Source organism: Cyprinodon variegatus, unplaced genomic scaffold (genome assembly GCF_000732505.1).
Source record: "Cyprinodon variegatus isolate N-32 unplaced genomic scaffold, C_variegatus-1.0 Scaffold617, whole genome shotgun sequence".
NCBI lineage: Eukaryota > Metazoa > Chordata > Actinopteri > Cyprinodontiformes > Cyprinodontidae > Cyprinodon > Cyprinodon variegatus.
Window position 1 is genome coordinate 125841 of NW_015151070.1, and position 14018 is coordinate 139858.

The following is a 14018-nucleotide window of genomic DNA, read 5'->3' on the forward strand; positions in this document are numbered from 1 at the left end:
CTGCTTCTTTCTCCTTGAACCCCAGTCGGCCTCGGCAGATGCCCGCTTACACTGAGCCTGGTTCTGCTGGAGGTTTATTCCTGTTTAAAGGGAAGTTTTTCCTCTCCACTGTCGCTACAAAAATGCTTAGTGTGAGGGATTGTATTTGAGTCAATGAGGCAACGCAATCAACTGGTTTTCCTTAGATAGAAAACTATGAATCAATTTGACTGTATGATCTGGTTGAATTGTGCTTTGAGTTGACATATGTTGTGAATTGGCGCTACACAAATATACTGAATTGAATTCTGCCTTAATCTGAAAGTGAATGGTGTTTCTACGTATATCATAGTGGGAGATGTAAGGTCATACCTGATGAGGTTAGACAAAAACAAAATGTATTCTTTGTTGGTCATTGTATGGACAGTATATCTCCCTTCTCTCTGGCTGTCAGCCATCTTCCCTGCTGAAGACACCCTTAGGCTCAATTTAAATACCGCAAATCGGTAAGGACTCTACCCAAAGTGGAGGTGCATCAGGACTGTAATGTGAATGTTTGAAATGTAGTTAGTGAGATCATCTAATTTTCTTTAAAGAACATAAAATTCTATTTGGATCTAAGAGGCCTTCATCACTCCTCCTCTTCAAAGGCTCTTCAATCACTCTGTCTGCAGTGCGTCTGGAATCACACACTGATAGATTTTAGAACCATCCACCATACATAACTTTACTCAAAGCAGAACATTAAAAGGTCTTGCTGATTTTTTTTAGTTTTTGAGGTTTTTCATAGGTTTTGAATGAAGTTAGCCAGTATTTCCTGACCCAATAATAAGCTGTATGAACTTAAGTAAATATTCTTTAAGATGCAAGGACCTCTCTGGGGGCTATTCGATAGTAATCACTGAGGTTGGACTGAGGAACTTTTTTTCCTCATTTGCTGCAGTGGGATTCCCTGATGTCACATCCACCACGGCTCCCTGCAGCAGAACATTTTAAAGCAGCATAAAGTCATTTTGGATGCTATTGAAGTGTTTGTTCTAACTAAGTGTAGAGTGGGCGCCTCTCTGCTGCTGCCGCTTTGTTTAATGGAGATATCAGTGAGTGCTAATGAAGTCTGCTAATCCCCTGAACGCTCCGTTAATTCCCCCCCTCTCCAGCCGACATTGTGCCGTTGTCTTTGTCGGAGATGAGCGCTGCGGCTGCTGATAGCTTTATTGTTTTATTGTTCAGAAGCCATTTAAAGTCAATGAGGACTAATGGACTTCTGTTTAACTTGGAACTCAGAGTTCCTTCATCACCCTGCAGACTTCCAGCTGCCAATCAACTGTACAGCATCACATGACATGCAGGAGGAGGGGAGCCAGGCCTCATAAGAGCAGCAGCTGTAGGACCAGCAGCACAGAACCAGAGCCAGCTCCAGGACCAGCACCAGACACCAGACCAGAACTCAGTAGGAAATTCTTCTTCCTCTCCTCTTTCACTTTTTCTCCTCCTCTTTTTCTCATCTTCTTCTTCTGATACCTCTGCAGGTATGTATCACCAACGTTGTCCCATCATCCTGGTCCTTGCCGGGCTGGCCATGTTCAGTCTGGGGGTCTCCTCTCAGGCCGATAGAGACCAGGATCTGTACCAGAACCAGGATCTGGACCTGGAGCTTCGTCACCACCGACTGCTGCAGCGAGCCCGCAGTGCCGGGCTCCTTTCACAGGTAAAACTGCCCTCTATCATCACCCTAATCTGCTGTATAAAAGGGATGAGAAACAGGGCCATTTTTAAAGGACCATGGTGGATCAGATGTGCTCTTTCTGGATTAATATAGGAGTAAAAATAAGAAAAGTCGGGTTCATGAGTCCAGTTTCACTAAAGTTTGTTTGTAATCTGTTGAAAAGTGTCTGCTATCTTCACTATATCCAGCTGCTTCAAGATTAGCAGAGTTTGGATCATCACCCTCCGACCAATCAGATTAAGCAAACCAGATAACAGGGATGAGACCTGTGGGGCTTCTTATTTGTTTATTTATTTTAGTGTAAACATCTAACAATAAATTACCTGAGGGCACATAGCTATTTAGATATTTCAAAACTTAGATTTAAACAATTTTTCCTGTCTTAAAGAAGATGAAAACTTCAAGAGAACCAAGAACTGAACCCTGAGGAACTCCAGACTTTCCACTCATAATTTCAATTATAGCTATATTCTATGTGTTTCTAAACTGTTTGACCATAAAATGTTTATTATACATGTAAGTGTTACAGTAATAATGAAATTTCCAAATCAAACCAGAGCGTACGAATGCTCTCATTATTGCTATAAATGTTAATTCTTAAGTTATAGTATTTATATCAATGCAAATCGGCATTGTTTAATGCTTTAAGCCTTTTTCTTTTAATTCATAAAGCAAAAAAAAATTAAAGGTGTCCAGATTTTCTCCCGAGCTTTACTGCAGTACATTTCATTCAAAGAGTTAGTCAGGTTAAAAGGGGGGAGCAGGAATAAATGGCTGGGCATTTTTACATCAAATCAATGCAGTTGTGGTCCAGTAGGTAGGAGTTGGACATCGATGCTCACAGGTAATATGGATCTGCTAAACCGCTAAAGATAACCAGGGCAGAGGGAATTTCATATGGAGGAGAAGAGAAAGAGTGAGTAAGATCTCTAGTGACTGTCATTTATATCAAAATCATGTCATGTGCTCCGAGAGTTTTACAGGTCTATTTTATCTAAGGTGCTTAATCTCCTTTCTAATTGTTTAAACTTGTATTTCAAAGCAGCAGCGTGTAATTTTTGGTCTCAGTTTGAGATGGATTTAATTATTTTTAAGATCAATTCTTTAGCACTTTATGCGTCCAGATGCTTCTTGGGGTGCTAATCCTGGAAGCTGTAGTGGATAAAAGCACAAAATGCTGCTTTAAAGTTTCTGCTCAGACTGGATCTAATATCTTCCATTAGGATTCTGAGCTCTTGGATTTCAGGTTATTTTGTTTCTTTGTTCCGTTTTTTCAGGACTGGTCCAAACGGGCAGTTGAGGACCTTCTGGCTCAGATGTCGAGGCCAGAGGTCGATGCCCAGTCGGACGAGCCAAACAGTGTTTCCAGAGTAACAGGCTCCAGACTGAACCTGGAACGGTCCGTTGACACCACTGCACGTGAACGCAAAGCTGGCTGCAAGAACTTCTACTGGAAAGGCCTAACTTCCTGTTAAAGGAGGAAAACAGGTAGCTGACTTCCTATTAAATCAACATGTCCCCTGAGCTACATTTCTAACTTTGCTTTCTGTGTTCCAGCAGAGGCCCCAACTCCCCGTTTCGAAACGACAAATCACCTGCAGGGGCGACGGAACAGATCATTCAGCAGTCTAATCCACTAATTATTGTATTTGTCCAATAAAGAAAGAGCTCAATCAGTCTGGTGGCTCCGCCTCCTTCAATATGATCAAAGGTTGGCCTAGATTATTGATTACTGATATGGAAAAACAGGAATAAATGTTGCAGCTTGGGGAACACTGGGAGCTTTAGAAGTGTTACTGTGTGGAAACAGCAGCAGATTGTGCTGTTTGAACAGAAAGAGTGTCGAGTTTAATTAACCTTTAATGGAGAACGGAGAGAGAGCAAACACTGAGAGAAAGAGCTCAGCTGAATCGACTAAAGATCTGTAAACACTCAGAGCCCCTCAGGGGAAATGTTTGATATGGGTGGGGAGGTGGTGGTGGTCTGTGGATTCAGGCATCCATCCCCTGAGAGTCTAGTGCAGAGGTCACAGATTAGCGGACCAGGGTCCTAATCCAGACCGAGTCTAATTTAAAACATTTATAAATTACAGAATATTGTCCGACGACAGTGTCTAATGTCACCTGTGCCGCTTCTCCTGTTATGATAAAACCATTCGTAGCGTCCGGCACCAGGCTGCATGTGATCCAAATTATCCAATGAGCTGCTGTCAGTCTGGGTTGCTGCTGCTGCTACTTTTAGACACAGCAGGCAAACCTGTGGCGAGCCGGGCGATGGGAAAGAAGGAGAAGATGAGAAAAAGAGAGCAGAGAAAGTGTGGACTGCTGGAAGAACTGTGGTGAACTGGTGACAGAAAAGTGAAATGGCGTGCTCAAAGATGACCCTGCACATTTAGAGGATGTTTGGCTCAACCTGCTGCTGTGAAGCTGACTGCAGTTGCGTTCTATAATGCGCACATCAATGTGCTCTGAGCGATATCAAGTTTCATTAAAAATCTGTTAAAGAAGTCTGCTGTAAATGTGAGGACGGATAAAGTCGTAGATGTTTGTGATGGATTATGAGATGATACAGTAGCGGTCATAAAGATAACTTTCTGAATATCAAAGCACCTCTATACGCTGTCTGAGAACCCGCTTCCATTAAATATTGAATTACCTTTGAATTATTGGAACTCATTCTTTAATTGGATCCTCATCTAAAGGACATGCTTGGTTTGTGTTTAGATTATGTTTCTAACGGACCTAGTGACTCATTTTTCTATTGTTAACACAGAACTACAACAGAACTTTCCTGACTAAATCAGGAAATGAAACATTGTGATTGGCTCTAAGGAGGGCAGAGACAAAGGACACTGAGTTTATTGAGGACAACCTGCTCTCAACCAGGTTAGATGTGTGGACAATGTTACTATGGTAACAGAAACAGAGGCCGAGTAAACTCTCTTCATGAAACGGGAATAACTTAGAAGTGCTGCCTGCAACTTAGAGTTTTAATTACACCTGCTTTGTCAAACAAACCCAGGCCACCTTACAGACCTCCAATGTCCAAAATGATTTCAATGATGTTTTGAACATGACTACTTACTTCTTGTGTGGGGACTTTAATGTGCATGCTGAAAACCCTGAAGACAGAGGTGCAAAACAACTGAGATATACTTTAAAATCTTGGGCTTTAGATGAAGCAAAAGTTCTGAGAAAGATTTATTTGAGAAAATTAAAATCGAAAGCAAAATTAAAAAATTGATAGTTTAAAAAAATAGAGAAACAATAATAATAGTAATAATAATAATAATAGGGGAGTGGCGGCCTAGTGGTTAGTACGGTGGCCGGGAGGTGCAAACCAACATTACAAAATCTAAAGAACTTTTACAAGTTCCAAAACAAATTATTATTTCAGGAAACAAATTTACATTAAAAAAATAAAAATAAACAAATAGCATTTTAAGAAAACAAATAAAAAACATTTGAAACAGTTTTACAAGTCCCAAAACAAATTATAATTTTCAGGAATTCAACCAGAAAGGGTGGGTACTAACTCCGAGGCTGAACCGGTCTATTTGTGTTCCCCCTGTGTCGGGAGCGTGCATTGCAGCCAGAGACGCAGATCTGACCATTTTTAAGGCGCTCCTGATCATTTCTAAGTGAAAACAGCTCATATAATCATATCAACTTTGTAACATTCAGTTTAATCGGTTGCTCTTTTTACAAATTAGTAAAATAAATACATTAACGAGGTCTTCTTACGCTGTTTTGTTTTGTTTTTTTAAACGCCAAGAGAATCAGTATTTCTTTAAATTTTGTCCCTTCAGCCTGACAGAAATAAAAGTCAGTCACCAAACATAGATTTCCAACACGCAGTGTATTTTAAAATTTTCATTGCTGATATAAGAGGATGGAAACTGGCTGATAGCAGGGCACACAAATTAAGACGTCCTGTGAAGATGAGAGTAGAATTTCTGGTTAATCCCCTTCTAATGTAAAACATGACAGATTACTGGATTAAGGACATTTCTAGTATAACATATCAAACATATCAATTTTAGAGAAATTAGAAACAGTTGCTCTTTATTTCCCAAAGATATGGGAGGAGGAGAGGAGAGAATGGATGCTTCAGTTGGCTGAAATAATCTGTTTCCCTACTGCAACATAACATGGGAAGAAATTAATGTACCTGCATGTCTTAACTGTGTTTATTCCTCTCCTAATCAACAACAAATCCTTTGCATTTGGTCATATTTACTCTTTATTTGCAAAAATTAAAGGAGGGGAACCCTAATGGGATGGGTTAAAAGCAGAGAATTCATTTCGTTGCTCTGAACTTGTGACAGTGCAATGACAATAAAGTTGAATTCTATTCTAATGTTAGAAAACCACAAAATAGCTCTAAAAATATTTTTCTTGATAAAGAAGTTATTTAAAGTTCCACTTAAAAACGTGTTCTTCGCTTGGAACGATAATGAAACAAGATTTCCTCTATAAGCCTGATCTACGTCTTAAAAAAGAGAGAAAACAGAGGCAAAGAAACTGAAACAATAATCTGCCGTCTTTAACAGAGCACAGTCTTTCCGTGTTTTGCAGACAACCTGCAGGTGATGGAGTCATAAGCAGAGAATCCATTTGATTCTCTGATGAGTCAAACACATCTGAGCAACAATTTCATGTAAAAACATCTGATCTGAGATAGGTTCGGCTGAGAGAAACATTTTTGTTTTGTTTTTTAATAAACAAATGTTTGATGGACTTGAATTGTGTTGATTGAACAAATGACTTTTGAATTTAAAGGGAACTTAAGCCTCCTCCACATGATTTCATCTCAATCTGACATCAATCTTAACCCACTCCTCAGTCCTTCAATTGTCGAATGCTGTCGCTTTGCCAGACGACGTGATTGTGCTGAAAATTCATGGGTGAAAATAATGTTTTGTTTTCTAGAAAACTGACATGAAAGCAAACTGCAGGTGTTTTTCATCCCAAAGCTTTTGTGTCAATAAAATGGATCCACCCTTATTCAGAAGTACAACCAAGAAGAATCAATCTAACTGAGGTCAGAACCAAAGAACCACAGCAATCAGACCATGAATGCTGAATTGGAAGGAATTTTCATAAACTTTATTAATAAAAATATCTGAAACTGCAGGGCTATTATCCATCCATCAATTATCTGACACGCTTGTCCCTATTGGGATCGCGAGGGGTGCTGATGCCTATCTATAGCTGTCAATGGGCAAGAAGCGGGTACACCCTGGACAGGTCGCCAGTCCATCGCAGAGGGCTGTTATCCTAAAAAGGTTATTTTAGATTTCCTTTTTCTTTTCTATTGTTTGAAGAAAATATATAACTGCTTATATAAATGGTAGGAAAACACAACCTAAACTGTATTGTTCCTGAACATGTCGCTCATTTATAATCACTAAGGTCCTTTGAGTAGCCTGAAAAAAAATAGTTTTTTTAGTCCTTTATTTTTATCTCTTTTTCAAGAGGTCACCTGTCAAATCCAGAAAGGTACCAATTACCATAATACCATACCATATTCTGCATTTGTGAAATGCAGAAAATATTTTTCAGATTCAAGGGAGTAATTAAGTTATTGAAAGTAGGGAAATACCAGGTGTATTGTTAAAGGGGTCATAGAATGCAAAACTGAGTTTACATTGTCATAGATGAATAACGATAGTTCAGGGGTGAAATGGACGTACAGAGAAGTTCAAACCCCATCAACCCCTCCTTTCTCTGCAAATTTCACAATTCTTAACTTCCACCATAAAACTGGCGAATCCAAACGAAGCACCAAATTGACATCAATTCGGGGATGTTGCCTTATTTGGTTCTGGCCTGTACTTTTGTCACACCCCAAAATTGTCCACTGATTCACTGGCCAAAAAACATCAATAGAGGTAGATGTAAGATGCCAGTTTAGCTGTTTAGCCTACAGTTGGGTTTACTTCTACAAGAATTACAATCAGGCAGTTTCTCTATTGAAAATGAGCCAGACCCAGGGGCGTAAATGCAGAGTTCCAGGCTGCACAGAGAAAGGGGGGAAATTTTCACAGTCTTCCATGAGAAGACTGTGAACCCGGGTCGGGTTCGGTACCTTCTCAGAGCACAAGCACACTAATTTACTAAAGAGTTATGTCAGAAGTGGGATTTGAACCCATACTTCCATAAAGCTCGGCCATCCTGACATAATAGCGCCAGAGGCTGGTGATATTAAATAACTCCTAATCATCATTTGAATAAAGAAGTAAGTGTCATATATTTTTTCAATAACATTTAATTATTTATTTAGAATTTGGGAATTTGGAATTTTTGGAAATTTCTGTACCTTTTATAGTTTCATGGTATACTGAATATTTAAATACTGTGTTAGAAAAATGAATGATTGCATTTTTGTAATAACATTTAATTATCTAATATAGAATTTCACTTCTAATTATTTAATTGGCTTGTCTTTTATTTTGCATTTTGCAAAATAAAAGACAAGCCAATGGTGGGCTATATTTAATATCTAAATCATAAGAGTATGCAAGATTAACTTTTCACTTAAGCTTCGTATGTTTGTTTATATAATCAAATTCATTTATTTGCTCGCTTAATAGACTTTTGGTGTAGTGAGGACTCATAAGTTAACCATGAAACGGGAAGATTGTTATTGTTATGGACTATAGGGATGTAAAGGGGTGCAAGTAAATAAGGCAACATTCACACAGCAGCCTGAAGTTACCCATATCTGAGACCCATATCTGATTCCTTTGCCTATGCGACATGTATCTGATCTTTTTAATGACAGTCTGAACAACACAGATGAGATTTTTTATCCAGTGCGACTCAGGACACTTGGCTATGTAGTTCTGAATCCGATATGAATCTGATATTTCCAAATGCGACCTGTGTCTGAACGGCCAGGTCGCATTTATCCGACCTGAACGACACTAATACTCAAGAAAGGTCCCTATTCTGCATCTTGCTTTGCAGAGGCTGAGAGAAAAACAACAACCATGGTGGAGGATAATGCACAGAGCTTTCTTTATTTCCAATTATTCTGAAAATATTGTGTTGTTAATAAACTGCCTGAGGTTGTGCATCATTGCATCCTCTACTGCGAATACAGAACAGTCATGTTGTGTGAATACAGGAGCTCATATAGAAGTCCAATACCCCGCAAAAAAATTATTACACATACAAATCTGAATTTGATCTTTAACACCTGCAGTTAACACGTTTCTCTATTAGCCTGTTTCATTTCTTCATACCCCTTTTCAGACTCAATAACTAATATATACATATAAGGTAAATATATGTATATCATTAAAGATATACAAAAATAAAAAATACACATGCACAATCCTGTACCCACTCCAGAGAGGGAATGTTTTTTAAATGCATGCAAGGGCATGCATCGCTTTATCAAGCTTATTTTCCAAAAGAAAATTTGCAATTTTTCCACTGCCTCAGACTCACAACCGTGTTATGCAAAAAATGCCTGCCCTCTTACACACTGATGAGAAAATGGATTGAAATATGAATGAAAAGGGAACTTTTAATCATATTTTCAGTATTTTCATATTTCATTGCATGGATGCAATAAAATTGAGAGTTTTGGTGGACAGATAAATGCAGAGAATTACCTTCCCTGTCGCAGGAAGGCGTGTCGCCACTAAACTCTCGCACATTGATTAGAAAAAGGATTGAACTATGAATGAAAAAGTGAATTTTTAAACATATTCTTAATGTTTTGTCAGAAATTATATAGAATGGTGTTGATAGCAAAAGCGGGAAACGCCATCCACTGAGCAGATAATATATTCCTCGGACAATGACTGTAGCACATCGACTAAAACACCTCTCCATACAAGTAAAAACCAAATTCATTTGAAATTCTCTCTCCATCAAAACTCTACATTTTAGTGCATCCATTTCTGGCCAGTGCAGCATATAAGGGTGTTGGTCTGATAGGTTAGAGCTGTTAGCCCAGTTCGATTCCCACAGCCACCACTCTGGGTCCCTGACCAAGACCCTTAACCCCACACTGCTCCCCGGGCGCCAAACAATGGCAGCCCACTGCTCCCCATTTCAATCCGTTTTCTCATCAGTGTGTGAGAGGGGAGATAATTCTCGGCCGGCGGGTATTTGTCGGCATAGGGTTAGGTTAAAATGGGAACAATATCACCAGAACGACTGGCAATTAGGAGGACCACTTATTTTGATGATCCACCCGGGAAAAGAACATCCTCCACTATACGTTTAATTGAAGTTAATGTTTGGTTGTGTTAAATGTTTAAGTTTACTGAAATGTATGATGAAATGTATTAATTTATTCATTCATTAAAAAAACACAAGCAGCTCCGCGGTATGAAAGCGAGTTCTTATCTGACAGCGTTGTGAAATGGATCGCTCTTAGCCCATATGGGCTCTTTTTTCTTTGTGGGTTATATTACATGAGTGCATGAGAAGCCAGGATTGTCTCTGAGACATGACAGCTCTGAGTTAGTGTCTTACAGTCTGTTCTCAGGGTGAACGTTCTTGGATATCCAGATCTAGATACTTTAATAGATCTGGTCATTCACTTTTACACTATTCTCTATACAGGCTGATCCCCGATCCTAGAGGGACATTTTTTAATTGATGAGTTGCTCCACAAAGGTCTAAAACAGATCTTTAACTCTCTCTGGTGTTTCCTCTCATTTCACCAGCCAGGAGCAACGGGAACAAATGTCTGTTTTAACATGACACACCTTCTAAATGCTGTTGTGATGATCTGATCATGTTGAAAAGATGGGATAAACATATGTGGGAACAGAAAATGTAAATCTATTATTTAATACGATCTTCAGTTATGTTTGTTTCTTGTTTTTTTTTTCTTGTTTTTTTGTATTGTTTCAATTGATATTTAAAGAGTGATGTGTCCAAATGTGTTTTAAAAACTCAGGCTGCAGTAGGGCGTGCTCATTTTTTCACATGGTGGTTAACAGCTCTGATGGATTATTCCTCTGAGCCACCCTGAGCAAGACAAACTAAACCATGAGGCAAGGTACTAAATAGATGGTGGAGTATATCACGTTTTTAGAGGATTTATGTATTTTTAATCAAACTCCACGACTTAAATTCTTATAAATGTCATAAATTCTTAAAGGTCTGGCCACAAAAGTAAAATTTTTAAAATGTGCTCTTTGTCATGTATCCTTAAATGATCTTTATGCTCTATCCCCAAGGAGGTTAAAACTAACGTGTCCTTCAGAAACAAGTGGTTTCAGAACTATAACATTTATTCAGGTCTGTATTTAGGTAAGCAAGATGTTCATTAATCTAGAGAAAAACATCAGGATGAGGAAGTAGCATTGCACCAATTGATGAACTGGACTCCATTATCTACATTTTAAAAGATTGGTGGTCAGCCGGAGTGAGATGAGTTATCTGTTGATATTTTCTACCTATTTAACTTTAAATAAACTTTAAATTTTGGTTTGACAAAGTTCAGACCCAAATGCAGAAAACCGAACAGAGAGACCAGGGAAGAGGTTTAACGGGTTTTATTGAAGAGGTTAAACAGGGGGAGAAGTGTTGCTCTGAACACTGCTCGACCGGAACTGAAAAGTGAGGGGAAGACACAGGGGTTAGTTCAGGCTCAGTGGGAAATTTGATTCGTGAACTTGGAGAAGAGGTTTTGGTTGCCAACTCGTGTTTCCAGAGAAGTTGTTGAATCCTTGACTCCTGTCTGTGTGCCGTGGTTCCAGTGTTTGTCTGATTCGGTGGAGGGCGGAACAGGTTTTACCCAGGATGCGGTTGTTAGTTGGTGAACGGAGAAACTGACTGCCACTCAGATTTCCTGCGGTACTTGAACGGGTCGTAGTGGAGAATAATCCCTTTCTCAGTGAGAAGCTCAAACAATCTCTTAGAGAAAGTGGATCCAAACCTCCTGTTTGAACCCCAGCTCAGCTTGAAGCTCAGTTGATCCTTCCAGGGAGAGAAGGGCCGAAAAATCCAGTGTGCAGGATGACTTCCTGCCGAGAGGCAAAGACAAAAACAAAGTTAAACTCAGGTTGACAAAAACTCAGATTGACTCAGCAAAACTCAGCTTGGCTAAAGAACCCTAAACTGGCAAACACCCTGGCATCGAGGTAGTGGCAGTCAGCAGCTTAAGAACCCTCTGTTAACGAGGAAACCATCAGCAGGTGTGTGAGGAGGCGGATCAGAACCAGGCGCCTCCTGGTGGACGAAGGGAGACAAACACAGAGACACAAACACAAAGACAGGAGTCCTGACAAAATCTATATTTGATTGCACTTATTTAAGAAGTTTTATTGTTTCACTGGTATTATTCAATCTCTTTCAGTAAAATTGGATTGAAACATTGAAGGAGTCTTGTGATCTTGCAACTGGCACTGTGTGTTTTTTAAAAATTGTAATCTGTATGTAAGGCTTTTAGAAATCAGTTAATGGCCAGAAACCTGTAATCTCTAGACCCCAACCTAAAAGAGAGGCTAAACTTATTTGGTTTGGGACAAACTCAACCAAAAGACTTGTTACATTTACAACCAGCAGAATAAACACATCATTAAAATTCAGCACCTAAATTCATACCAACAAATTCAGCAGACCACTGAACAAGTGCAGCCCATAATGATCAGCTCTGTTTAAGAGACTTTGAGGCTTAGTTCAACCAGATTCTGATTATTATTGATTCTGCTCATCTTCCTCCTGGATGCAGACAGTTTGTGCAGCAGATGTCAGGCATGGGTTCAGCGTAAGACGATTCATGGTTTCCCAATGGAAGGAGCTTCGTAACAAGATAAGAAACCAGACTGATCCGATACGGACAGCAGCATCCGCAGATGAAACCGAAGCGAGGATGGGAAGAAATGAGTTCTGATAAATGAGCAGGAAGTGACTCTACGGCTGCTACAGCTGAAAGTGGAAGAAATTGGATATAATTGAAAGCTGATTAAACTGTAATGAATGAGAGAGAGTGTGTGTGTGTGTGTTGGGGGCGGGTTATCTCACTCTGTCAGGTGCTTCCTTGGTTAAAATGTCCCTTTGTTTCCAAGGTGACAAACTGACAGGTGCCTTCAGCTCTACATCAGCTACTATCATCACCTTCGTTACAGGAGCAGAACAGGAGGGGGACGGTACCGTTTTGGGTCGAGCCTAAGACCTGATGCCAATTTTACAGATGAATTCAATCAGAAAAACTCCTTCACCAGTAAATCAATTTGACTCCCGTCGAAATAAAGAAAATGACAAGAGAAAAGGGAAGAACTATCACGAATTTAAACATAGACATTTCATTTACCTGCTGCCAAACCATCAGCAGTCTCTCAGAATGTCTCACTGACACTTTGGCATGTATAAAACACACAAACTGCTCATTTCAATTGAAAAATTGCAAAGCACACTCTGCGCTCTAACTTATATAAGGAAATATCAGCACTTAGGAGGTAATCTAGACATACCTATGCATCTACATGAAAACTACAGCCAGGGAGGGCAACTCTGATTCACAAACAGCAGTGCTTTTTGGGATCCACATCTTCTCATGACTTTATGGGCTGGAGGTCATCCATTCAGGAGTTACACAGATTCATCTCATTCAGCTCTTTCTGGCAGATTTCCAGGTGTATCTGGTCAGATGGGCCATGTACATTCATAATTTCAATTCACAACATGTAACTGTAGAGACAATTCAATTAGATTACAGTCAGACAGTTTAAATGTTTTCTATCTAAGAAAAACCAGCTAATTATATCCAGTCATTGACTTGGCCAGAATCACTCCACCTGGATGAGCGTCTGGAGACAGAAAACCATCTACATTTATTTGTTGACTGTACAGCAATCCCTCACACCGAGACGACACAGAGAGAGAGAACTCGATTTTAACAGGAAGAAACTGCACAACCGAGGTTCATGGAGACAGAAGCAGACTTACAAGCAAAACATAGAAGCGCTGATAGAAAAACACTTTCTATATTAGAAAAGGTAATGGCATACTAAATCCATAGGTAGCTCTGTCTAGAAAAGGGAACAGTTAAACAAAAGAGCACGGAGACAGTTTTCATGCGAAAATGGATAAAAGATAAAAGAAAGGACGTGGAAGTGTATGAGAAAAATATGACTAAACACTTAAAAAAACGCTCCCAACTCTGTCATCTATAATGTTGTAAAGATGTTAACAGCAGCAGCAGCCCAGCTGATGTTTTATTTCAGGATGGAGACACAGCCAAACAGGAACAGATGCAGCTACTATGTTGAGAAATAGCACAGATAACCTTAAGTTAAAGGCACACTATGTAACATTTTTCAGTTAATTAATGTGTTCCA

General features: G+C 39.4%; 1 protein-coding gene across 2 annotated transcripts; it reads left to right on the plus strand.

Moving 5' to 3' along the window:
- The first annotated feature begins 1390 nt into the window (after positions 1 to 1390).
- LOC107096352 (somatostatin-2-like) lies at positions 1391 to 3374 on the plus strand. Of its 2 annotated transcripts, none has more exons than XM_015392963.1 (4): positions 1391 to 1429; positions 1509 to 1687; positions 2983 to 3193; positions 3266 to 3374. In XM_015392963.1, exons 2-3 carry the CDS (start codon positions 1511 to 1513, stop codon positions 3178 to 3180), a joined length of 375 nt encoding a protein of 124 aa, XP_015248449.1. In that variant the 5' UTR covers positions 1391 to 1429; positions 1509 to 1510; the 3' UTR covers positions 3181 to 3193; positions 3266 to 3374. The 2 variants fall into 2 exon arrangements, with proteins under 2 accessions (XP_015248449.1, XP_015248448.1); XM_015392962.1 differs by having other exon boundaries at positions 3263 to 3373.
- The last annotated feature ends 10644 nt before the right edge of the window (positions 3375 to 14018 follow it).